The sequence below is a fragment of the Corvus moneduloides genome, chromosome 4 (genome assembly GCF_009650955.1).
Source record: "Corvus moneduloides isolate bCorMon1 chromosome 4, bCorMon1.pri, whole genome shotgun sequence".
In the NCBI taxonomy this organism is placed as follows: domain Eukaryota; kingdom Metazoa; phylum Chordata; class Aves; order Passeriformes; family Corvidae; genus Corvus; species Corvus moneduloides.
The window spans coordinates 25365042-25390692 of record NC_045479.1 but is presented as its reverse complement, the minus strand read 5'-3'; the positions used below and the strand labels follow the sequence as shown (position 1 = coordinate 25390692).

At 48.6% G+C, this 25651-nt stretch overlaps 1 protein-coding gene across 1 annotated transcript; it reads right to left on the bottom strand.

Annotated features, from left to right (window-relative positions):
* Positions 1–382: 382 nt before the first annotated feature.
* Positions 383–25425, bottom strand: SREBF2 (sterol regulatory element binding transcription factor 2). Its single transcript, XM_032107800.1, is given in 19 exon segments — positions 383–3237; positions 3856–3967; positions 4862–5047; positions 6218–6386; positions 6895–7027; positions 8306–8415; positions 9926–10046; positions 10610–10778; positions 10998–11167; positions 11505–11778; positions 12455–12636; positions 13579–13771; positions 14551–14730; positions 14921–15040; positions 16157–16378; positions 18150–18290; positions 19435–19616; positions 20533–20919; positions 25254–25425. Coding segments are annotated over 19 exon segments (3354 nt in total). The 5' UTR covers positions 25336–25425; the 3' UTR covers positions 383–3016.
* Positions 25426–25651: the final 226 nt, after the last annotated feature.

Sequence of the window (25651 nt, the reverse complement as noted above, 5' to 3'; positions counted from 1 at the left end):
TTTACCAGGGGGAGCAGAGAAACAAAGAGATGGAGCAAAAGGACATTGTTCTAAAGCAAGGTCAGGTAACAGCCTTCCTTCCATAGAGAAGCTCCTAAAATTGCAGGCTTCTGGCCCAGCTCCACCTTCCTTGGCTCTGCTCAAGCCATCATCCTCTTGAGTTGCTTCCAGAGGAGCATGGAGACACCACACTTGCTCCACCAAGGGACTGTCTTTCATCGCAAGCCGTGCAGTTCTGTTCTCCAGGTTATCTGGACAAAGGACTGACACAGCTTCCCGAGGCACCGGGGAGGTTTTATGGCTCTAAAGGACTTTTCAAGCTCACCTCTGCTTAGAAGCAGCTGCTGGGTGGGACGAACAGAGCTAAGAGAAAGAGGGCAGGTGGGAGGTGGTGGTAACATTCGTCTTTATTAGGTAACAGATGCTGAGGAGCCCTGGAACAGGGTTTTCAGACAGCAGATACGTTCCCTGGGGAACCTCCCCATCACCAGTTGCATCTCATATCACAAAGCATCCCTACTCTGAACTCCATGTGGATAAATAGACTTTTCTCACATAATCCATAAAACAATTTCCTCCCAACCACAAACCAAAAAGTTACAGTATATACACACACATACAAAAAAAGTTGTAGGGACAGATGGACAGCAAATTTTTGAACAGTGTAGAAAAAACAGGGCAAAGATCCCTCGCTCTGGAGGGGGCAGAGACATACCAGCCATGCTAGGACCCTCGGTGGTTCATGCTATTCATTACCTGGGTTTCAGCCCAACAGCCTCTCCCAGCTCCTGGCCCAGCCAGTATTCCCTGCCACCCAGCCCCCAGGGCTCAGACTACCATTAGTGACAGAGTGAAACCTCAGCATCACTGCTTTCCCAAAGCCTTACCTCCCATTTTACTAAAGCACAGAACTTCCCACGTGCTGCATGCAGACCTAGAGAAATGCAAAATAACTCAGAGGTTGCCACAGGCAAGGAGTTTCTGTATTTTAGGAAAAAAACCCCATGACAATGAAAACAGCATGAGAGCCACAGAAGATGAAAAAAGAGGCAATCTACCCTCCAAAACAGGATCACTGATAAGCTAGGGAACTTGGGAATGGGCAATCAAAATGTGTGCAAACTCAAGAGCTGTTCTGCATACTTAGGGTACTTGCTCAAAGCCAAAGTTGGTGCCACTAGAGCATCCCCTACACTGATCAGACACTCTTGAGAGCAACCTCTTCCCCTCAAACAATGAGCTCCTCCTCCAACCACCGACTCTGGGAAGCAAGGGACACCCCTGCCAGTAGGACAAGAAGCTCAGGCTACCAGCCACTGCAGCTGGGTGTCCACCAGCTATTCCCCAAATAAAGTGGGGGAGGGAGGTAAACACCTTCTGGTCCCCATGCTTTTGTCCACAGCTACAGACCACAATCACTGGGAACAGGCTTTGCTGGGAGATGGGTTTCTCCTGGTCCCAGTTTCTATCTTCTTGAAGCCAGGCAACTCCAGGACTAGTGTTACCTGTGTTCAATTACTGTAGCACATGAAATGATCCTCCCAAATACCAAAAGACCCTATGTAAAGAGAAACCACAAGCCCCTATCTTTCTCCTCTCATTTTGAAGGAGCTCATGCCTCTCTGCTGGATACACGTAAAAGCTTCTTGCAAAACAGTCCAAGTTTGCAGGAGTTGGGCAGCACAGGCTTGATTGGGACAGGATGGGTTTGGATGGCTGCCTGTATCTAAATGCTTCGAGCTGCCAACATGGAGAACATGCTGGCTGTACACACTGCTGAAACAGCGATGCCCACTTGGCAAAGGCTGGTTTCCACATATGCACATGTGAGAGGGCAACCACTCTTCACTTCTTTGGAGAGATGCAACAGGGAAGGCAGAGGGAAAGAGGGCAAACCGTTCCCTCCCTGTCCCAAATCCACCTCCCACTCCTGGAAAGTCATGGGCAATTCAACACCTGCAAGTCAAACTGCTCAGAATAGCAATGGTAACAAAGCTGGGAGACTTGCACCCTGAACCAGTGCCTCCCAAATCCTGCAGGAGCTGTGGAGCAGTTGGAGAAGGTAAGGAGAAACACCTGAAGACAAGTTCTGGGACAGGGAGGTGAGTAAAATAAAAAAACCTGTTTCTAAAAATTGTTTCTGCATCAACAAAAAGGCACCAGAGAAGCATTCACCCTTCATGCCAAGTGCAGGGCACAGCATGTCCACCTCTGCTGCCACCCAGCACCAGATGACCCAGGATGCCAAGGTCTTCTATCAGGCTCTGCTTGTTGCAGGCTGCTACAAACCCACCCCCTGCTGAAAACTGGAGGCAGCTATCACAGGAAAAGACGCATGAAGCAGAAGGGAAGGGAAATCTGCTGCATTGTTCCCCATGTTTTTGTAAAGCCACAAACACTCCTATAAAAAAACCTGTATAAAAACTGTAGAGAAATTTTCTGGGCAGTACTGGCCCCAAGTGATACTCCCAGAGCACCTAGGTAAGTTGGGTCTAGAGGGCTTCAGTTTCCTGACACACAACTCAAGGAAAGCTGGTGCCTTCCCCTTTCTTTTGGGAACAGGCCCCAGCAGCCCCATGGAACAAGGCTTGAACAGATCCTCTGCCCTCCCCAGACATTTCTTTCTGCAGAGGTGTTTGGAAAGGGAACAAAATACCCCTGAGGACAGACACGGGATGCGCCACTTCTCTGTGGCGTGGGCTTGTGGGCTTTTCTCCCAAGCAGGGACAGGTGATTAGTGTCGGGGCAGCACTTCTCAACAGCCCCAGGCATAGTGACAAAAACCACAATTAGACAGATTCCTGCTGCAGTGCCTGAGAACAACCAAGGAGGCTAGTAAAGCTAAACCTGGGGCAAGTTTAGAAAAAAATCAAACCCAAACCCCTCCCTCCCTCTCCCACCCCATCATGATCCCACCAGCACAGCCCTAACCTAGCACTTTTTCTAAGCTCCAGAAGGGAAGTCCAGGCTGACACTCAACCAGGCTGTCTTTGCACAAAGGGACCCCATGCCAGTGTTAGGAGGCAGCGATGGCCGTGCCCCCACTGAGCTTGACGATCATCTGCTGGCAGTCGTTGCAGGAGCGCTTGTCCCCCACTTTCTCCAGGGTGCGGGCGGCCTCGGCCAGCAGCACCGCTCGCTGGCCCGGCGAGGACAGGAAGGACAGGGGGAGATGGCAACAGGCCAACAGGATGGCTGTGGCTCGCTCCCTTTGGCCCGGCAGTGTGTCCAGTTCACCTATGGGCAAAGAGGAAAGAGAAAAACTCAAAATAGAGCTACCACCTGCATGAGAAAATCCCACCACATGGGCCCTCAACTGCCACCACCAAGCACAGGCTTCTCTGGCTGGCATCCCCTGGCTGAGCGAAGAGCAGGGGGGCACCCTGAAGGCCTTTAGGCTAGCAGAGAGCACTGAGCTAGAGTCAGGTAGGAACTGTCAGTCCTGTCTTCTACAGAGACAGTTCCTTTCAGTTCACTTCCTAGGGCTCATCCCAACATTGGCATGCACATTTGCCAATTCCCTTACATCCTTCATCTTTTGGCTCTTCCCTTTAGAATTCCCAGCTCCTGCCTTTGCACTGACTGCTCCAAACCCCAGACTGCCAAGTTTTGTGCACGTGTAGCCTCATGAAGGAAAATGTTTTCCAGCCTGTTCGCCGACACCTCCAGCCCAGGGCTGGCAGCCCACGTTAGCTGGCTTGTAGAGAACATGGCAGAAGCATTGTTTGAGCCACAGGCTGATGGCAGCTCAATAACAAAACACAGCAGAAGACACTGCAGGTTGTATCTATGCCCCCACACCTTGCCCAAGGGCTGCCCCCTCCCAGCCCCACAGGCCTGGGCCCCAGGACTGACCCTGTTTGCTGCTCTGGGGCGTGCGCCGCCTCAAGCTGTGCTCCAGCAGCTGGTGGGTGCGGGTAGGGCTGGCACCCGCCATCAGGCGCACCGTGGCCTCGTGGAGGAAGACCTGGAAGGGAAGGCAGGATAGAAGATGAGAGGTGGGCTGGCACAGGGACGACGCTGCGGCTGAACTTCTGTCATCCCTCAGCCACCGCATTTCAAGAGCGGAGCACTGACACCTTGACAAAAACAGAGACCCCATTTCCACGCTCCTCCCTCATCTCTCCACCTGTCTCTGGAGAATTTGCAGGTCAGGGCAACCATGAGGAGGGGAAAAAAAAATTGACACCTAACTGTGAGTGGCCTGGAAAGGGGGAGGATTGAGAGCAGGAAACAAGGTAGGAAAACTGGAGAACAAACTTTGGCGCTGTGGTCCAGACAGGATTCTCAACCTAGGCTGCTAGTGCAGTGCTTTGATAACAGCACCAAACTTTAAAATCCAGAATTTGGACAATACCAGGACAACTCTCGTGTCCAAGTATTAGACTATACTTCCTCTACAGAGGCTTATAACTAGATAACTGAACAGAAGGGGGAAAATGTCCAAAAAAGCATCCAGGGATCTACAGATGCAGAAGGCTTCTGACCCTCCAGCTAATCAGCAGAGCCAGCACGGCTGCAGAAGCTTTCTTCCACACTCCCCAGAGGAACAGACCCAGTCTGAAGCCACCTTCATAGACAGGATGCCATGGTATTTGGCAATACAGATGTGCTGATGGTTTTCTATGCAAAAGCTAAAGTGAGTACTTCCCCACATGCACTGAACTTCCACAGGAGCCTCCCTCATCACCCAGCAACAGAAAGTATGGAAGCCAGTAGTGGAAGACCATCCCACCCCAAGTGTCCAAACCACTCAAGCCCACATACACCCTATGTTTCCAAGGGCAGCAGCTTCCCATAACCCCCAGGAAGGGCTATAGGTAAGCTGGAGGTGGATTGGGCCAGGGAGGTGAGCCATCACCTTGCGGTAGGCGGGTCTGAAGCTGTGGGCCAGCTTGCGCAGGCTGCCGAGGTCGCGCTGGAAGCCCGTCAGCTCGGGGGCCGAGGCGTGGTAGGTCTCACCCAGCGCCTGGCTGGCGTTCGCCTGCTTCTGCCACAGGCTGGTGCGGAGGGAGAGCAGCAAGTCACAGGCCAGCAGCTGGATCATCTGCAAGAGCCAAGGTGCCCAGGCACACACGCTTAGTAACACACAGCATTGGGCACGAAATGAGCTCCATGGCTGCTGGCACGGCCCTTGGGAAGGCAGCCACAGCACCTCCTGCCTACCTGGGGGCTCCCCTGCCCTCCCCGCTGTGTCACCCCCCACAATGCACTGAAGGGAGCAGGCCTTTGCGTTTCGCCCAAGTGGCATCTCTCAACCAAGAGGTCAAGAAAACATGTGCCAAGGGCACATTGCATCAATGTTACATGCCCTTGCCAGCACCTTTCACTGGGATCAATGCTAACAAATTCAAACTGATCCCACAGACACACAGCCTTCTGCAAAGGCTTTCCTGCCCAAACGGTGACGCTAACTAGTGGAAAACAGCAAAGACAGCCTTGCTACCTGCATAGAAAAAAGAGGCAGTCTTGGCACAGCCGACAGCAGCTGCCAAACCCCTCTTCCCCATCTACTGGTGCCCCCTAGCACCGCTCCCGGCTCTGGGAGGGCTCTCTGCCTGTGCTGCTGAACAGAGAGTGCCTCTGTACTGCACTGCAGAAACATTGCACAGTCACTGCCACAACATGCAATGCAACTACAATGCACTACAGCTGCCACCCAGCAACGACGAGAGGGACCAGAACCACGTCCCATATGCCATGGAGGGAAGCTCCAGCTTTATGTAATCCTGGAAAGAAGAGAAACAAGCCCCACACAAACTCAGGAGTAGCACAGCATAGTCACGCTTCTGTGTCAGAGGATTCAAACACTCATGAGAGTGGCCTGAAACAGAGCAGGCTCAACTTAGTGACGTCCTGTTTTACAGGTATCACCAACTTGACCTGGAGGAGAGAGATGGATACTTTCCATCTATGCAGGACCAAATTCAAACTGGTCAAAGCACCAGGAAGGGGTGACAGCTACTGGCACAAGAGGAATGAGAGCTGAGACTGTGCCTGGGGAGATGACACCATACTTGTGGCTCTGCTCCCTCATACAGAAGAAACAGAACAATGGCAATGCCCTTTGCAGGATAGGGAAGAAGTCTCCCCTCTACCCCCATGACACACAGAGTGAATGGAGAATGCAGCTACAACAGGGAAGTGACACACCTGCAGCAAGACCAACCTTACAACCAAGACAGACCACGTGTTATCCTGGGCTTATAATGCTTACATTGTTGAGGACAGTGCTGGATGTGCCACTGCTCATGTTGAGGCTGTTCCACAGGTGACTGCTGGCCCTCTCACAGTGACCCAGGGAGCTCTGCTGTCCATCTGCCTTCCCAGACAGAGAGGCCTGCATGGCTTTACACATGTAGAAGGTGGCTTTCACCAGGGCATTCCTGAAACAGAAAGCAGGCTGCTTTCAAGCAATACCATGTCATGCTGCCACAACATCAGCTTTCACTCTACCACCTTCAAGAGATACCATCATTCCTTAGACAGAAAAAAGACAGCAATTGTTCCTCACCTACACAGACTGCACAGAGGAATGAGAGGAAGCTGGCAAAGATTCTTTAGTGCAAAAGAACAGAGATAGTGACACCATCCTTTCCATCACCATGTGAATTTTGCTTGATTTTGGAATGTGGGAGACTGTGCAATTAGAACAAAGCCAAAAGACATCCCAAAAGAAGCAACTACGACCATGACTTCCAGTCCACAGCTTTACTATCAGTCTGCAAGCCTTGACCTACACATGAACTGCTGAGCACACTGGCACTAGCAGAGCACAAGAGACATGCAGCTCCAGAGCACAGGTAGGTGTGACCCTACAGGACAGCATTAGGGGAAGGAGTCACCCCTGTTTAGAAGGAGCAGGAGGTTGAAAAGTGTATGAGGCCTACGCACTCGGACATCTCCAAGGATTTTGGCATGCGCTCCACTTCTGCAAAATGTGACCTCACAGCTGCATCATCCCCTCTGAGCCAAGCAATTGCCATAGCCACGGCTGCTGACCACCACCGGCACACCACGTCGGGACCTGCAAAACAGAACCATCAGCTGCAGCCCAGGAGAGCACACCCGGCTCCCTCACACTGGGAGAAGAGGACAGGTATCGCGGGCCCTTGCCAGCGCCTTCTGCTGGAATTGATGCTAATGAGCCCAAACTGATCCCACAGGAACTCAGCCATCCATGTGAACGCTGAAATGTGCTGCAAGAACACAAAGGAACTTGGCAGCATGCAAACGCCCTACATCTGACTGCAAGCAGAGTTTTGGACGGCATATTTGTATCTTGTCAATGAGAACTTACCCTACCAACTTGTCTAGAAACTGTTGACTTCCTTCCTGTCAATGATCTCCACTCACCCCCCCAAAATAACAACTCCACTCATACATACACTCGTGATTGGCACTAATCACCATCAAGACAGTCCATCAGGTTCCCTATATAATTTCCTTCATTATTTAACATCCCCTCAAAAACTTCCCAAAGCCTACTTAGGGCAAAAAGACTTATGCTCTGCTACTCTAACCTGCCTTTCAATTCCATGACAATATTGACCTAAACACAGACTTCTCTTTAAAAAAAATAATTATTTAGTTTTCCTTTTATGTTTGCTCTATACATTTTAGGTACAGCACAGTTAGCCTGTGTGTAAAGCTCCACCAGCATCCCAGTGAGCTGCCAGGTGCTGTCTGTACCAACACCGAGCAAGACAAATAGTCCAGCAGCCTGCTACCAACCCAGCCCAGATGAGCCCATGGCTCAGAGGGATTCTGCAGCCCTTGTTGTCCCACTAGATATACACCAAGGGACCAAAACAAGCACCTCCCCATATATGCCCAGAGCAGAGGCTGCAGGTCTCTGGAGATTGAGGAATATATCTCACAGCTACTGTGAAAGTGGGGGCCACCCAGTTCAATAGGTAATTAAGTGGAAAAAAACCCTTCCTGTACTTCAACTGTAATGCTGCTATGTTTGTTTATATGCTCCACCCTTCCTCTTGCTTTGCACTGCCAGGAGCAAGCTCTCAGGTGAGGGCACAGGGTTCAGATTGGAAATAAAATGTTGCCCAACAATACAAATAGCAGCAATCCCAGCTGGGCACTCAGCATTACAACACAGAGCCAAATTTACAAGCCTTCTTAATCACTCTCTTCCAGTCTGAGCGGTGGTACCACACTGGCATGCAATCAGGCCTCACTCCAAGGACTGGATTTATCCTTGACTGGAGTTTGAGAGGTGGTAGGGAGCGGGAATTTGTATTGGCAGTAGATCCTGCGGATGAAAGAGCTTCAGGTCTGCCAGACTTACCCAGGGCAGACTTGAGTAGAGAATTGCTGGCAAAAGGTGGGGCTCCACTTCCCATCGAGTCCAAGAATGAGTTGAGCAATTTCAGGTACTCCATGGCACCCGAGAATTCACTGAAACAAGAAGCAAGGCAGACCTTTGCTATGCTGTCAAACAGAAGATACCAAGGCACTACTCGTTCACAAGTCATCTTTAAACAGTGCTGACCCATTAAGCCCACAGAGAGTTCAAGCTCTTCAAGTAACACAACACTGCTGGACTGAAGAGACCACCCCAAGAGTAAAGTGCAGAGCGATGCTCCAAAAGGAGCAGCCTCACATCTCCCCTTTCATGACCACCAGCACAGAACTAGATTTAACCTCAAGTCTCACCTCAAACACAGACATATGTTACAAGTTGTTTACAGGCTCCTTTTCAATCACTGCCTCCAAAAGAGGCTGAACTACACTTCTCTGATTATTTGCATATATGCAAATACATATGAATGGAAGTGATAGCATGTTCACAGCACTGGTCAGAGAAAATAGCATATGCAGCAATGACCTAATTTACTGGGACATGCTACAGATGAAGATCTTGAGCTCCCACCCCTAGAAGGGGACAAAAAAGTTTGCTATTTTACTAAAGCTAGTTCTTCCCATGAGGAAACAGGACTCCCACTAGTATAGTGACAATCCACCTCCCTTATTTAAATCCTGCTACCTTCTCTCATCAACAGAAGCATCTGATCACAAGCAATTAAACCAAACTGCTGCTCCTTCTCTGCTAGGAAACAGACATGAGATTAGAAAAAAACCCAAAGCTAAGGGTACAGTATTTTCCTTACACAGGTAGGGAAACCGGGTTATCTTCCTATCTGAGGCTTTTACCCACACTTTCTGCAGACAGGATCCTTATAGAGCTTACCATATATGTATGTAACATTTGCCTGGCACCAGAAAATCTGGAGATCAGCTAGAAACAGTGCTGAATTACTAGCAAAGGCTGGGGTTCTGCTTCCTGTGGAGTCCAGGAGAAAGCTGGACATGGTTCAGTACAAAAAGGTACTGTTTTCCACCTATTTTCCCCTTTCATTTGGTCGAAGAGCTTAGAGACAATGACAATTTCATCCAACATCATCTTTCCTCCTCTTGCCACACGTCTGTTTGATTCTTTACTGCCGGTAAATGTTGCACTGCAGTCAGAAGAACACTCATGCACAAAGCAGCAAGCTGCTGGGTTCACTCTCTGACATGCCAGACCTTCACACTCTGAAAGCCCTGGACATACGTCCCAGTCTATAGCAGAGGTAGGTGCATGCTAATTTTAGTGCTCCTGAACATTAAATTTTATCTCAGCAGCGAAAGTGCCTTCCATTCAGTTGAGGAATCAACCAGTATTACCCCAGCTAACACCAGAAATCCCCACCACACCCAGGTTCACCTTTGACTTAAGAGGTTTTATACAAAGAGGCAGAGCTTGCTCTGCTAATAAACTGTGGTGGTCAGACTAACATAGTCATTCCAAGCCTTTAACAAGGACTAACCACTCAGTTTGCCCCACAGCACTCAGTCAGTGGTTACAAGCTCTGCCTCAGAGTCTGCTGCTGTGGCCAGCAGTGCCCAGTGGGACACACATACTCACCACGACTCCTCCTCCTCTTGTCCCGCTACGTCTTTCCTAGTCTGAGGCTTCACAAGTGAATCCACCGCTCGCTCTAGCAGGTTCTCACAGAATGCCTGATGGACTTGTGCAATGGGATCCGCTAGAGGAGAAGGATAAACAAAACCATTTAACTTGCATATCCTTGTAGAAACCTCCCAAGACACCCAGAAAGAAGAACTAAAACGTAGGAAAGAGCATGAGGAAGAATAGTAGAGGGAAGATCTTGAGGAACTAATGCAATGATTTATAAAGACTAAGTTTTTAGGTCTTTTTCATCCTTTTAATCCACTTATAAAGCTGCAGCCTTTGGCCAAAGATCCCTCTGGCACTTCAGCCTCTCAGCAAAACAGTGAGGACACTGCTCTGCAGAGGATAAACCTTAGTCACCCCAAAGTCACTCCCCAGACACTCAGGGCCGCCTCTGGGCTGTGTTCGAGCAGATAAAGCGATGAGCAGTATGACACAGCGCAGGATACAAAGGGAGGCAAGCCAGACCCTGCAGGCTGAGGAGACACCTCAGCTCCTCATGCCCTCTCACCCATCAGAACCACAAGCAGGTTGGGCAGAAAAGAACAAGCTCTCAGACATGACACCCACTTTTGTCCTAGACAAGACCGGAGAGACTGCCAGGCTCAAAGTGCTGGGATGCCACACACATCTCACCAGGATTCCTTTGCGTGCAGTACAGGCTCTCCTTCGCAGCAGACTTCACTGTCCAGCTTCGCTCCACAAAAAACTTCTGTCCCAGGGGATGGCACAGCCAACGCAACGAGTCAGGAATGGCACTTCGCTCTGAGCTGCACAGGCTTTGAGCCTGACTTAGAAAGTAGCTCTGGTGAAAGGAGAGGAAAAGATTGAGAACAGTATCTAGGGAAAGAGCAGCACCACCAAGGACAAAGGTCGTATCATGATTACAGCTCGTATCATAATTGCAGGTCATATTATAATTGTAGTGCTAGCAGCTGCCCTCTCCAAGATACAGCAGTGCCAGCTTCCAGGCTTTCCTAGATCTCTGCTTCAGGGTGTGATCGGGGAAGATAAGACAACTCACCGCTAGGAAGCCAAGCTTGCCTCCACAGCGGGTTTTCAAGCCAACTGCAGCCGTCAGGTGGATTTCTGCCATTGTGCTGGGTGGGATTTTTTCTTCTGCACACTCGGCCAGATTCACAGCACACAATGCCATGTGCAAGCCTGAGTAAGCTGAGCTGGAGGGAAGTTTACCTGTACCAGGAGGAGAAGGAAAAGTGTTAATTTTTAATCAGTAGTACCAGCTACTAAATACTACCATAATTTGCAGGGCTTCTTTCCTAAAGAAACAACGAAAACCTGTTGACATGAGAAGCTTACACTGCAGTTGTTTCAGCTGTTCTTACAGAGTTCTTTTATTACATGAACCTGTTGTGTTTTAATACGCGGTCCCAGAATTTGTCAGGCTAATTTCTAACACAGCCCTCCCAGAGGAGAGAGGCTGTAGTGCTCTCCCTGTATGTTCCAGGGTCAGCTCCGAGTCTCCTCATTTGGGAAAACCAGACAGCAGATCTGCCACCTCTGCTCCCACCTGTTATGTGGAGCTGATGGAGCTTGTGATACGCTAGGGCCGCATCCCGAGCGCTGGTCTTGGCCTCATCCTCGAATCCTGCAGTGGCCTCCCTAGCCCGCCACTGATGAGAAGTCCTCTTCAGCAACCACCGCACCAGTGCCAGCTTCTGCAGGCTGTAGCGGATCACGTTCCAGGACAGGCTGCAGGCCAAATCCAGGCGGGAAGCTGGCAGTGCTCGTCCGAGTACCGACAGGCAAGTCTGCAGGTTTGACGCAGCTGCAGCAAAATCACCCTGCAAATAACACAATGAAAGGTTCAGCAACAAAAATCACTATCAGACACACTTTGGGACCTCCTTGGCACTGAGAAGACGAACTCACTTGCAAGTCTGGACAAGATCTTTGGCAGAGGGACATCAACACAGAAACTGAAAACATAACAGCAGTTTACACTGGCTTGAAATCTGGCCCTACACATATTTTCCACACGTGGTTCTGATCCTGCACTGCCTGTGAGATACAGCAGCACTAAGTGAAAAGAGCTCCCTGCCTTGTCAAACACCATGGAAATTTCAGGGTCCCCATATCAAAAGCCAAATGCTTCCTCAGCAATAAAGAGGACTTCCAAGAGGCTGGAGGACAGCAGACGGACAGACAGAGCAGAGGCCAGATTCTGGACAAAACCCAAGATGTTGCTGCCAAAAATTGATACAAGATGCAGTAGCTAGGAACAAGGACAGAAGTGAGGAGCCTCTTCCACTGCTTCCATGCCTCACTAACTTAGGCTGAGGAGGACAGCAATCTGCTCAGAACAATCTGCTGGCAACAGCTTCTCTGAAATCAGACAGGATGACCCACTCAAGGAATACCATGCTCTTGCAAGTGCCAAGCCACTGCCTCATTGGGAAACATTTACCCACAATCCCACCTAAAAGATGCATTTGATGCAAAACGCCAAGTCAACTTTACCCGTGCCAAATCCAGGTCCGCTTGCTTGCGGTGCCTCCAGAAGGTGACCGAGGACCTCGAGTGCAGCCGGGTCACCGGCTCTCCATGCACAAGGAGCTTTATGAACACGCTCAGTACAATCACTCCATTCACAAGCCACAGGATTAGGGTGGGCATCATCCAACCGAACCAACCAGCTGCATCTACAATGGATATCCCAAAAGGGAAAGTTAAATTTTAACCTGGACACCAAAAGCTTGGCAACATGATGAGCACAGACCCCGAAGGATGTCTGGGTATGCATGCCACATGTTTAATCAGCTTTTGCAAAGACTGCAGTTCAATCAGGAAACACATATACCAACACCTCTTCATCCAAACTCAACCCTCAACATTCCCAACTAAATGATTATTTTTACAAGACTGATGTATTAAAAAAATGAATCAGCACTTCATTTTCCAGGAGTTGTCTTCTGATTTTTCTGTAAAACACACCCACAGGTACTCAATACTCCAGTATCATTTTCTGATCTTAGTTAAATTTACAAAGCAACACTGAGGAACCATACTTACCAGTCAGGGAAACAACTGCTTGCCTACAGCATCCCCCACCCTCTCCTAAGCTGTATTTTTAACTATGAATTTTATGGAATGAGTGTATCAACAAGCCAGTTGCAAGACTCCATAGCAATGGTGTAGTAATACTTTATTATTAAGTCACAAAAATCAGTTACCTTAAAAACAAAGTGTGAACATGCCTCAAAGTTTGGTAAAGACAGGAGGACGCCCCTTATCCTGAACTACTTTTCAAGGGTCTACGCCAAAAGCCCAGGCTGCTGGGCTACAAATCAGTGCTGCCTCAACCTCAGCACTCTGAGCCATGGCTGGTTTTATGCAAGAAGAACACTGGATGTGAACTGGAGCCATGTCCAAGCTGGCTCCCCTTCCACGCCCTGCCCTGCATTACTGCCCCTCCCCACCCACTAAACAAAGGTCATACAACTCCCTGAACACACAAACCCATCCTAATGAACCACACCGAGCGTCCACCTCGTGACCGGCAGCCGTCGCAGCTGCAGGTGGCTTTTAGGGAGACCACGTAAGGCTGGACACCTTCCATGGCCCAAACCATCCTAGTTCTTTACCTGACTCAATTGTCAGCACGTTCCTGCCAGAGCCATGGCGCACCAGGCTGTCGGACTCGGGGGTTCCTCGAGCGTCCAGGAGGGATGTCAGTGGATTGAAGGAGAGGCAAAGGAATGTGAGAGCACAGAGGAGTATTCGAGAGCGATCCACCATACCAAGTGCCACAGGAGGAGAGTCGGGCTCATCTTTAACCTTCAGGGGAATAGGAATGGAGAGAAAAAGGAGAAAAAACCCAATGCTTACCATTCTGGAGCACAAAAAATGTTTATGCCAAGAAAGGGTTAGGGAAGAAGGAGAAACAGAACATGTATAAATTTGCTTTTGAGCTCTAGATGAGCAAGAACTCCAGTAAAGCTTTTCCTAGCTTAGTAAGATAAGGCTGAAATATTTGAATGCCTTCAACTTCCTTCTGTGTCCAGTCATTTCAGGTGTTAACTGTATTCCTGGGTTAGGCTAGGATTAACCTTTGCTGCCCTTACTCTTTTGAGGATCTCCCACAATACCCAATTCTGTGATATCCACAAAACAAACCCGTAAGCCAAAGACAGCTAACAGCTTTTTGTTACTCTGATTACTTATGGTCTCATTAACCACAACTGATGTCATCATCCATTTCCAAGTTCTCCTGCTTTACTCCCTGGACATACATATCCTGGAAAGCCATGGGCTCCTTGGGTCATGAACATGCACTGTAAGTCCACAGAGACTGTACAGGGGCTGAAGGATAAGCACAGTTCTTTCAGCAGCTAAGGTACGGCTCAGGTAATACAGCTCAGGAAATAGTCTCAATAATTTAAAGAAAGGTAAGACACACACATGCACCTTCCTCATCCTTACAAAGGCTCTCTAAGCCCTCCAGACCTGCTTGCCAGATGTCTGCTGGTTCCACTCTTGAGACTAAGAATTTAAATTCTGGCTCTTACATATTCTGAAGGAGATACCTTGAATTAGGCAATTAAAGTCACACATACCTTTGCATCATCAAGGAGCGGGCTTCCTGGCTCTGAATCAATGGAATAGGGGGAGAAGCCAGCCTGGGATCCTGAATCAGAAGCTGGAGGAGACATCAGCAGCACGTTCTGGTTGAAGTCATCTATCTTCAGATCCACATCATTGTCAACCAGACTGCTCAGGTCAATGCCCTTCAACAGCTCTGCAAAAATCAGAGTGCATTATGTACGTCTTTCTCCACCCTGACTCCTGACAGTAGCTCTCAGATTGGCTCTGTCACTGGAGTAAGACTGGTCACTGTTGACAGAACCTCTGTCAAGGATAAGAAACGGCAAGATACATCCTACATTCATGCTGACTGCCTCCCCTCTGCTGCAGAGCCTCCACAACTTACTGTTTTTTTTGGTTAGCCAGCTTCAGAACCATGTTCTCCTGCCTCAGCTTATGGTTAGCCTGCTGCAGGTATTTAATGTAGTCAATGGCTTTTCTCAGGACTCCAGACTTGTGCATCTGTAAGGAATTAAAATGTACAAAAAGTGGTTTATATTAAGAGTATCAAAGGGTGACCCCTGTTTTTAGGAATACCACAACCCTTTGTATCAGGTGGTGACAGAAAAGGGTATAAAGGACCTCTCAGCAGCTGCAAAGGAACCAATAGCAGGGCATGCTCTGTGGGCAAGGTATCAGACAAAGATCACAAGGACTGAGGCCTCTCAAAGACCTTATAAAAACAGTACAATGGAAACAGATTAACATCCAAATTACAATGGAGTTCACACTTAAGTTTCAGCCAGAAATAGTCCTTTGAAAGTACCATAGTTTGTAAATGAAGTGGATCAGTTCTGGGATAGAACAAGCTGCTGTCTGATCACCACTTAATTCTGAGATAAGTAGTTCCCTCCTTGCCTCATTTGCCTGGCCATCTCCATGCAAATCCTTGCTTCCAGCAGCAGTGGGCAAGTTTATCTTCCAAACATAAGCCAAAAGTACTATGAAGCCACTGCACATTACCGATGTTTTCAAAAAGTAAGCTTCCACTTCCAGCAATAGGAGGTGACTTCACTAGTGCACTTATTTGTGCAGCAGCCACAGAAGGTATCAAGAATACTACTGCCTGCTCCACCAGCATGAGGTAAAGCGAGTAGGAACAAAGCCTGAATATGTGGTGCAAGAAAGCTTCCAATATTTGAGCATGCAAGAGTTTTTACAGCTCAATAGCTAAAGGAAATAAATTGGTAAGCTCTGTAAACCCTCATCCTTACTGCAGTCCCATGGAAAAGGAAACTTAATTGAAGCAAGATCTGGTTTGGCAGAGTTATGAAAACATCCACTTGGATATTCTACCTAGAGAGCCTATTTTAAGTTAGACCTAATGTAAGAATGAATGCATAAGGCATAGCTTATTTTCAAGAAGCAGTACCACTAGCATAGTAAAAGTAATATTTTACAGATGACCCTTCCTGAATACGATTATCAAGCACAAGTGATTCTCACCAGTCTTAGCCCAATACACATGTGCATACTACTAACAGCTACGTGTACCCAAATGTTTCATTTGGTAGCGCAATGAGCACCTGAAAACAAAGTATTTATGGCACCCCATTTGCATTTATTCCCCCTCTTTACCTTGGCATCTGTCCCCATGACAAGGTCCTTCAGCTCAATGATTTTGTCATTTATGGACGACCGGTAGCGCTTTTCAATGATGTTATGAGTTGTTCTCCTCTCTCCTTCCTTAGGTGGTTCAGGTTGCTTGACACCCCCAGGAACTTGTTTGATAGGCACCTTTTCTTGTCCCACCATCACAGGCATAGTGGTCAAAATGGTCCCATTGCTCCCAACGAGGGTCTACAAAGACCACACGTAACAAGTATCAAGAGCTATCAGCCAATTTAGGTAAGGTTTATGATGGCAAAAAGAAAAAGGAGTAAATAAAAGAATCAGGAAAAGTTGGTACAGCTCAGGAAAGATGTGAGATGCCAAATTCCTTCCATCTTTCTTAGCTGGCACAAGCATTGGCACAGCAACACAGGAAAATCTGTCACTCTGGCTCCCACACTGGTCACTGTGGAATAAGAACATCTCTTGTTCTCCAAGCACATCAACACTTCTGCCAACACTACGCTCTGTTCATCCACTTAAATAGAGAAAGGGACTGAGGCTCCTCCTTGTTCCTACAATCCTTACACTCCAAGTGTCCAAATCCACCTTTTCTTTGGACAAATAGTCATCAAAACAGCAACAGCCCACACTACTTCCAACTAGTAATGACAATGCTAGAAAGGATCCAACTATGAAAAAAACAACCTTTGGCTTGAGGAATGCAGTTGATTTGAAATTGATTAAATGAAGAAAAAAAAAATCCATAAGCTATAAAAATGCCTTAATATGAGGAACTAAGACTAATGAGTGATATACAGCAGTGTGAAAAGCTCAAACTTGGACATCTAGATGTAGGACAGACCATCTACAGCAAACTAAAGCAGTATGTACTCAGAGATAAAATATGATGAATCCCATCAGGACAGTCGCACAGAGGGGCTCCTAGGACACTTGTAGTGAAAGAAAGTTTAGACTGCTTAATCCAGCAAAGCAGGGTTTAGAAAGGCACCTGTGTTCTCTGAAGTACACCAAGGATCAGGGAAGCAAGTAGCTATGGAGAGTAAGAGTTATTTCAGTCAAAAGACAAACATAATAATAACTAGCCTAGAGCAACTAGCTATGAGCAATTACAGGAACAATTTTCACTCTGAAATAGCCTTCTAACTGGGATACCAGAAATTAATTTAGTTTCACTTCAAGATGGAACTTGACAAATAAGTGAATTTAAGTCTTATACCTTTCCTTGGCTAATATCCACCAAATTTCAATGTGTTCAAACATGCCTCAGATAGACACAATCTCTTAAGCCTCAAGTTGTGTGAAAACATCATCTAAAAGCAAGCAGGTTAATTGAAGATTTTAGCCTGGCTGCTAATAAGCATCTAAGAAGCATACCATGCTATTGCAAAAGAAGTCAAAATTTAGGTCCACACTTGCAAATTTATCTCCCCAAGTAAATATGTGTACAGAGATATCTGTTCAGAACATACAATATCATAATAAATGTTTCTTTGGGGGCATAAGTTTCTAAGAGTTGATTAGAAGCGGAGGCCATGAAGCACAACTGCCACCTCCAAAGATTATAACAAATCCTCACTGCAAATGCCATCCAAAAAGCAGCTTAACCAGTTGTCACATTCAATATACTACTATTAGACACTACTAAAGGGGCAAAAGGAAGTTCCACAGCTACTCTGAGTCAGTTAGCTTTCAGTTTCAAGTTAAAAACTGGACTGAGTTTTTAGGTCATATTCCTCTCCTTGTAATACCAGAAAAAGGTAAACAGAAATGTGCCCTTGGTCTTTGCTTACTGGCCATGGGAGGCTGCCAAACAGTACAACCTGTGTGTTTAGCCTTGACAGAAATGGAGTATTATTCACCCTGGATGTGTGTAGAACAGCCCTCAAAACCCCTTCTTGTCTGCACTGCTGCAGAATACTAAAGCTCAGATCTCTTCTTTGCACTAATAGGAGAGAACATCAGTGAGGAGAGGGATAGAAGGACATCCACAGGGTACCTGCAGAGCTGTGGTCTGAATGGGAGCAGTGAGTGCTGTCAGCGCTGGGTTCTGTACTGCAGCCATAACAGGATTGCCATCTGTTTTCAGGGTTGTCAAGACCAGGGAATCCGTTTTTATGATCTGAGGTTGGACGAGAACCTAGGTTGAAAGGAGTTAGAGGTGAAGAGGAGAGCAGGCACATATTTCCCTGATGATCTCAGGAGCCAGAGGTAAGCACTGACAGAGTTGTAATAGCTTTACAACTCAGTGGATGGCAAAAGAGCAGGGTGAGTATTTCTTTCACTTGCACCCTGCATCACCTGACTGCTTTCCATTGGCCCAAATGCAAGCTCTAGGCAGGAGACAATTTGAACGGCACTGGAGGGAGTGGAGCAGAGGAGCCACCATGACAGTGGTTTTCAAATCAGTCACCAGAAGCAAACAAGTAGGTAAAAACACAAAAGAGCTGATGGAAAAGCTGCTTTCTCCTCTCCAATTACACCTATAATTAGCTCTCTACATTAATTGTCTGAGTGTTCAGTCTAACACAGCTAGGACAGTCTGCTTTGGCAAACACCCATGGTAGCTTCTCCCTGAAATTTCACTGAAAAGATCTGTACCTTTAACATCAAGCAGACCAAAATCCACTGTAAGTTATTTTGCTCTTATTTCTTTCCAATACCTTGTTGACCCTCTGAGAACACCAGAGACGGCATAGTACAACTGAACCACAGCAACTCTGTCACACTGAGTCTCATAGACAAACGTTTTTATTTAATACAAAGATGCACAAGAGCGGGAAAAAAAAAATCACATGGTACTGTAACAGTAAAAATATTAAAAAAAACATGACAGAAGAATTGGAAGAACACATTCCAGTATCGACCAGTCCTTATAAGATGTGATAGAGGTGATGGACTTGCAAAAATGTAGGCAAAAGTCAAAGAGAGCCTGTTCTAGTAAAGTTTCCAACTGGGTTTGGTAGTACCAAGTTAAAAAAATTATTTTAGACTACATTTAATTACCATTTTGGTGAAAACGGTTGCTGAGCATTGCTCAGAAGTCACATCACATCTCACAACAGGGCCTCTCATACATGACCTGCATGAAGTAAAATGCTTCTGGGACACAGGCTGGCTAGAAATATCTCTCAGGTTTGAAAACGTTTGTGCAAAAGCAATCCTAGCCAGGATCACCCGCCCTACAGCTTCACCACTTCTCCCCTGGCAAGTCAGGAGACCAGACCCACGAAAGCACTTTCTTGTTCTGCTGGATCCCTGCATCATTCCGCACTTTTACTTACGGGAACTTGCTGGACCTGTGGTGCAGCAACAGTCTGGACCGTGGCTGGCGTTAAGGTCTGGATGGTGCCGTTGGCAGCCTGCGTCAGCACTCGCTGGGCCTGCACGGTCTGCACCTGCTGCTGGATCGTAACCGGCTGAACTTGGGAGGATGTCACCAGGCTCTGGACTTGAGGCTGGAGAACTGAAGAGCAGAAGAGATGTCAGAAATGGTCGAGAGATGCAGGTCTCCCTCCTGGAGCCCGGAAATGCATCACTCCTTCCCAGAGCTTCTTAGTAGGCGGCATTCATCTAACACATCCCACATGTTGGGAACCTTCCAGCTGCTTTGGTGCCTTCTGCAAGAGGACACTGCACTTAGAATAGCAGCTTTCCAGGAAGAACAGAGGATCAGCTAAGAGAAAATAAAGCCAAAACCCTTTAGTCTGATAGAACAGGACTCACTATTTCAGTGGCATTATGCAGGACATCCAACCTGCATTTTCCCACTCCCCCTGGTCTTGGTGGACCATAGGATCCTGTCTGTCACGTAAAGAATCAACACCTACTAAAGAGGATCAAGTCATTCAGCATTCACAAAGGAAGATCCCATCACCACTAAATATCCCTACAGGTGTCTCTGCTCAGTGCAAGTACTGAGCTCCAAAGTTCAGTAGATGAAATGTGCCTTCATTCCAGACTGCCATGTCAGACAGACTGGATCCGCCCAGTGCACCCATCAGTGGGAGAACAGGGTTGCCAACAGCAATCTTTCAAGACATATTTTTCTCAAGCCTCCCAAGAGCCATAGGGCAGAAGGCCAGGCCAGAGGAGAAGAGCAAGACAACAATTATGGTAAAAGGTCACACAAAACCACTAAAGATCTCATTTACAACAATTTCTCATGCTCCCAAACTCCAAATCCAGGCAGGTAGGAGAAGGGACACCCCACATGCAGCATCACAAGAAAAGGATCACCAGCCTGTCATGGCTGAGGATGCACTTGGAGTTTGAACACTGATGCCACTTACTGGAAGTGCACCAGGCACATCCACAGCCTGAGCACCCTGAAATCTCGAGTGTACCAGGCACACCTGTAGCCTGAGCAGCGCAAGCACTACCTTGGAAACTTGTGGCCGCGTTCTGGTAGATGACCGGCTGCTGGATAATCCTGGTCTGGGGAGCAGAGCTGAACGTCGGCGTGAGCATGACGGCCTGCTGCTGGAGCTGAGGCTGCAGTGAGGGCCGCGGCTGCAGGACAGGGGCCGAGCGTGGAGGGGCTGGAGGCGTCGTCTGCGCTGCTTTGACCGGCAGGCTCTGGAGCTGGGGGGATGCAGGGGGTGGCGGGAAGGTTTGGAGCTGCACCTGGCTGTAGGGCCGCTGCAACTGCGGCTCCAGGGTCCCACTGCTGCTGCCACTGCCGCTGCCACCCTGGAAGGTGCTGCACAAGGGATCCGAGAACAGATCTGGAAAGTCTCCTGCCTGGTTACTGACAAACTGCAGCATCTCTGTAAAACAGAAGAAAATTACTTCAACACTATTTCATTGCCTGCATACTTTGACACCCGCCACTTACATCAGGACTGGAATTACGGCGTGTGTGCACAGAAGGGAGCGCTGGGTCCTTCAAAACCTTCAGAGAACACATCACACCAGTTCAACACCTCCAGAGTGAGACCAAGAGGTGGCCAGCAGCACAGCACTGCTGCTGCTGTTCAGGGCAAAAAGTAAGACCCTCCTACACTTTTCCAGGCAACAAGATCCAAGCACAGACTAGAACTTAAAGCAATCTCCAATATATACCTAAAGTATTAGAGTCTTGCTCCATCACTCCTTCAGTCTAACCCTTGCAGAAGGAAGAAACTAAGCACCTCCCCAATTCCAGTACTAACCATTCTCCCATCCAACTTTTTGGGAGCTTTCAAGCCCCCTATCTGTACTGTGCCCCACTGAGTATCTGGAAAATGAAGAGACAAGATTAAGAATTCATCTTAGCTTTCTGTTACTTACAAGCATAACAAATTTTGGGGAAAAACCACAGAAGGAAACACCACTTTATAAAACTGTACCAGAAGAAATCTATGCATGTGTTTAAAACATCAGAATAACTTTTTCTGCTGGTTGTCTGCCTGCAGTCACTGCACAACAGGTTCTCTCCATCCCACCTTCTCCAGGATTTTATCAGCCCACATCAAGTGGCTCCTACTGCAACACTATAGGCCTTCTCCCAAGAGGGGAACATTTCACAACCAAGAGATCATTGCTCCTAAGAAGAGCTTCCTCTTCCCTCAATCTAATCCAATGTAATCCAATTAGGCACCTTAAGACACCTGAATACTTCCCCTGATCTGTGTACAGGCAGTGGCATGAGGAGTCAGACATTCTTCCCCGCCCCAGGATCTGCCCATGCTGCACTGGCTCTTCCATGGTTTTCTGAAAGTGCTATTTATTTTTTTCTGGAAATAGGAAAAGAGGGGACCCACAAACCTAAGAGAACTTATAACGAAATAATAAATATGGGTTTAGGAAGCAAAAAATAGATTTCTGATTTATAGGAAAAAAAATGGCAAAGGGCTCCTTACACTAGGACCTTTCTCATTCACAAACCCCAAAGGATGTTGCTGCTGTCATTTATGAAGCAGGTTTGAAGCAGTGAACTTTTGACAAGAAGTTTCCATGGATTATGTCCCAGCAATAAGAGGGCTATTAATTTGCTCAGCTCTCTGAAATGCCACCCACACATTATCCAATTAATTTGTCTGACACTCCTTTGTCTGAAACAGAGCAAAGGGATGAATCCTCCTCCAAGCCTCTTGCTCCCTCAACACACATTTCAACATATTTCTGTGATACTACTACTCTTCCCTTCCAATAGCAATCCCTCCACACCCTGACACACATTTAAACACTGGCTGTGACCACTGCTCTCAAGAACTAGAGTCTATTGGAGGGAGAAGCCTGGGAGGAGATGTTCATCCACCTCCTGACCTGTTCATAACCTGACACTAAGTGGAGACGCACAGGTCCCCCAGCATGAGGCAGCAGCCACCCTTGGGGATCAGCTGGACCAAACCCTTGTCTCCACTTTTCACCAGAGGAATGAAAGATTTTTTTTTTTAATGCATTGCCTTGGTTGGCTTTCACAAAACACTAGCAGAGCAAGGAGGGTTGTTTCAAGATTAACATCTAGATGGGTATTAAACAGCTCTCCACATTCCAACTGACTGCAGCTAAGACCATCCCAAATAACCCTGAACACGATAAAATTAATAATCCAAACTATTTCCCAAACTCTTTGTTTGATAGCATTGCTATTTCATTATCAGACAGAACAACTGCAAGTAGAGAATAAACATAAATCAGATGAGATTTGCTCTGGAAGAGTAAATTCCAGCATAAGAACAAAATTTCAAGCGTGTTTTAAAGAATGTTGTGTTCAGTGCAGTAGATTTAATATAAAAAAAACTACTCCTGCTCTCACAAGTTAAATCACATCTTTAAGACAGACTTAACTCTGACTAAATGCAACAAGTCTAAAGTTTAATTTTGAAGAATTAAGACTGCCAGGGGATCAAACCCACCTTTTTTTAAGGGCCCAAGAGCTTTCCTAATAACAACACACAAAAAATTAAAAGCAAAAGAAACAGCCAACACCCAAAATATAAATCTCTGCCTTTTAAAACACCTTCACCTACCCAGAAATCAGAGTGTCTACACTCACTGTGAGAAACCTCAGGTGCTTCTGGAGGACCAGCCATCAGTGGTAAACCCAGTGTCACCAGAGCACCTGCACCCTCTGTGCTGGAGAGGTCTCAGGCCCTAAAGCAGAGTGACATTACGGCAGAAAAAAAATCCCGGCCCAACCCAAGGCTAAAAAACGTCAACAAGGTATTACAAAACCAAAACTGAGCCCACCAAGGGCTTCTGTTGCTTTCATCATCCCAATACCTGGCAGAAAGGCAAGGGCTGGGCTTCAGCTGCCTCTCCCAGGTGGTGGCTCAGCTCTCCAGCACAGAGGCTGCTCTTCCTCACACTCCTGGAGATGCTCTGAGAAACACAAAGCAGTGAACAGCCCAGCCTCAGCAGAAACAACCTCTCTGTCCTGAACCCTGATGTGCTTTGGCCTCCAACTGACTCAAACCTCATGCTCCGATGTTTCCCAGCAGCGCCTTGCCAGCAGGAAGATGCCCATGGCTGGTGGAGGAGCTTGTGCCAGGGCAGGAGGCAGAGCCTTTGGGCTCAGCACTGGGGCCCCCTGGCCACCCTTGCGCCCTGTCTGGAAGTATGAACCCAGTGAGCACTGACATCCCTGAGAACATCCACCACAAAAAATCAAAATCCACGCAACAGGTAATGAGGAGCCCCTCAGTCTGATTGGGAGAGGAACACCCATGAGACGACTTAAAAACCAAATGAAAGTCCTTGCAAAATTTCAAACCCTGAGATTAATCCATGCTGGAGCACAAAAAAAAGCAGGATTGTCATACATCTTCCCCCTGCCTTCTCCAGGAAAATCCACCCCTGGAGCTGGGGAGGAAAGTGAAGCTCGTTTTCCTAAGTTACTCATCGCTCTGAATCACACCTCCCAGGGCACACCTCAGTTTGGAGCCATCGCTGGGTTCATCAATTCGTCTCAGTTTCCGTGTGGAACCTGAGAACTCATTACGTGGTGCTTAAACAACAGAGAACAGCACCTCCAATGGGCACTATCAAACTTTATGAGCAATAACTAAGCCAAATGCACTCTCACAGGGTACATTCTTCTTTTATGACAAAAGAAAAAAAAAGGAGTATAAATTTGGCCCCAAGCTACATGGCAAATCAGTGTCAATTAGAAATCTAAAAGTACTGGTATAATTTTATCTCCCAGCTGCTAAACAAGGATATTTTGGACACCCCCAAAACTGAGCTCTTTTTGGGATTACAGCCTGCAGAGCAGTGACCTAAGGCAGGAGCTCATCTCCACCAGCCTACAGCACGGACCACACCGAGAAACGTCATTTTAAATGGGGTTTTCAGGAGCTGCTTCGTGTCGCCAAAAATATACATAAAATAGGCGTCACACGCAGGCGCTTCATTGTGCTGCACTTCGGTGGAAAACAGGGGTTTTCTCACAGATCTCAGCTGTGCCAGCGATGCAGTAAAGTTTTAGGATGACACGGAAAACGGGAAATTTAAGCAGTTAGAGCTGTTTCGATGCAGGATGGCTTAGAGGCTCGGCCTCCCACAGGCACTAGTGGCGGCACAGCTTCAGCCATCGTTCAGCACCTACTTTAAGGGAGCCACGAGGGAACGCGAGGGAAACGTGGGCAGTGTGGCTTGCCCCGCGAGTCTGCGGCAGGAGCAGGAGGACACGGTCATCACTTTCCCCGACCCCGTCCCAGGCCGGCCACCAGTGGGAGGGTGGGCTCGGCGGCTCGGACCCCCACATCCTCACCGCCTTCCTGCGGCTACGGCCTCGACTCCAAGCGTGGGGCAGCCCCACGAAAGTCGCTCAGAAGCGCTCCCCTAGCAGGGGAGACACGCGTGGCCGCTCGCTAGGCAAGCGCTGCCCGGAGGGACGTGCTCCGTCCCCCGCCTGTACGCAGCCGGGACTGGGGATCCCCGCTCCCCCCCCGCGCCCGTGGAAGCCCGTACCGCGTGGGAAGCGCGCCCACCCTGCGCTCCCACTCCGCACTCGGGGAACACTCCAGAATCACGATCCAAGGACCACCCACCCACGCCTCCTACCCTAGCAGCCGCGGGCCTGCGCGGGGAGACCCGAGCGCTCCCCCCACCACGCGTGAGGAGCCCACGCGCGCCGCCTCCACCCTACCGCCCCGCTCCTTCCCGCGGCGCCCACCGTCGATGTCGCCCAGGGTGAGCTCGTCGCCCAGCTCGGTCAGGGTCTCCATGCTCTCGGCGGCCAGCTCGCCGCCCTCCATCACGCAGGGCCCGCCGCCGACCCGGGCGCTCAAGCGGACGCCGCTGCCGCTGCCGGCGGGCGCCGCCGACCCCGCGCCATCTTGGGCCGGCCCGCGGCCCCGCCCCCGCGGCCCCGGCGCGCGCGCCCCCCGCGGTTTGTTGTCAATGGGACCAGGTCGCCCCCGGCCAATCGGCGGCCGCGGCGGCGCGTGGTGTGATGGCGCGTCAGCGATCAGCAGCTGCGATTAGCATAGCCCGCCCCGCCCCCGCGCGCAGAATATTCATGAGGGGGCGGGGCCGCCGCGCGGGGCAGCGGCATCGCCGCCGCCGCCGCCT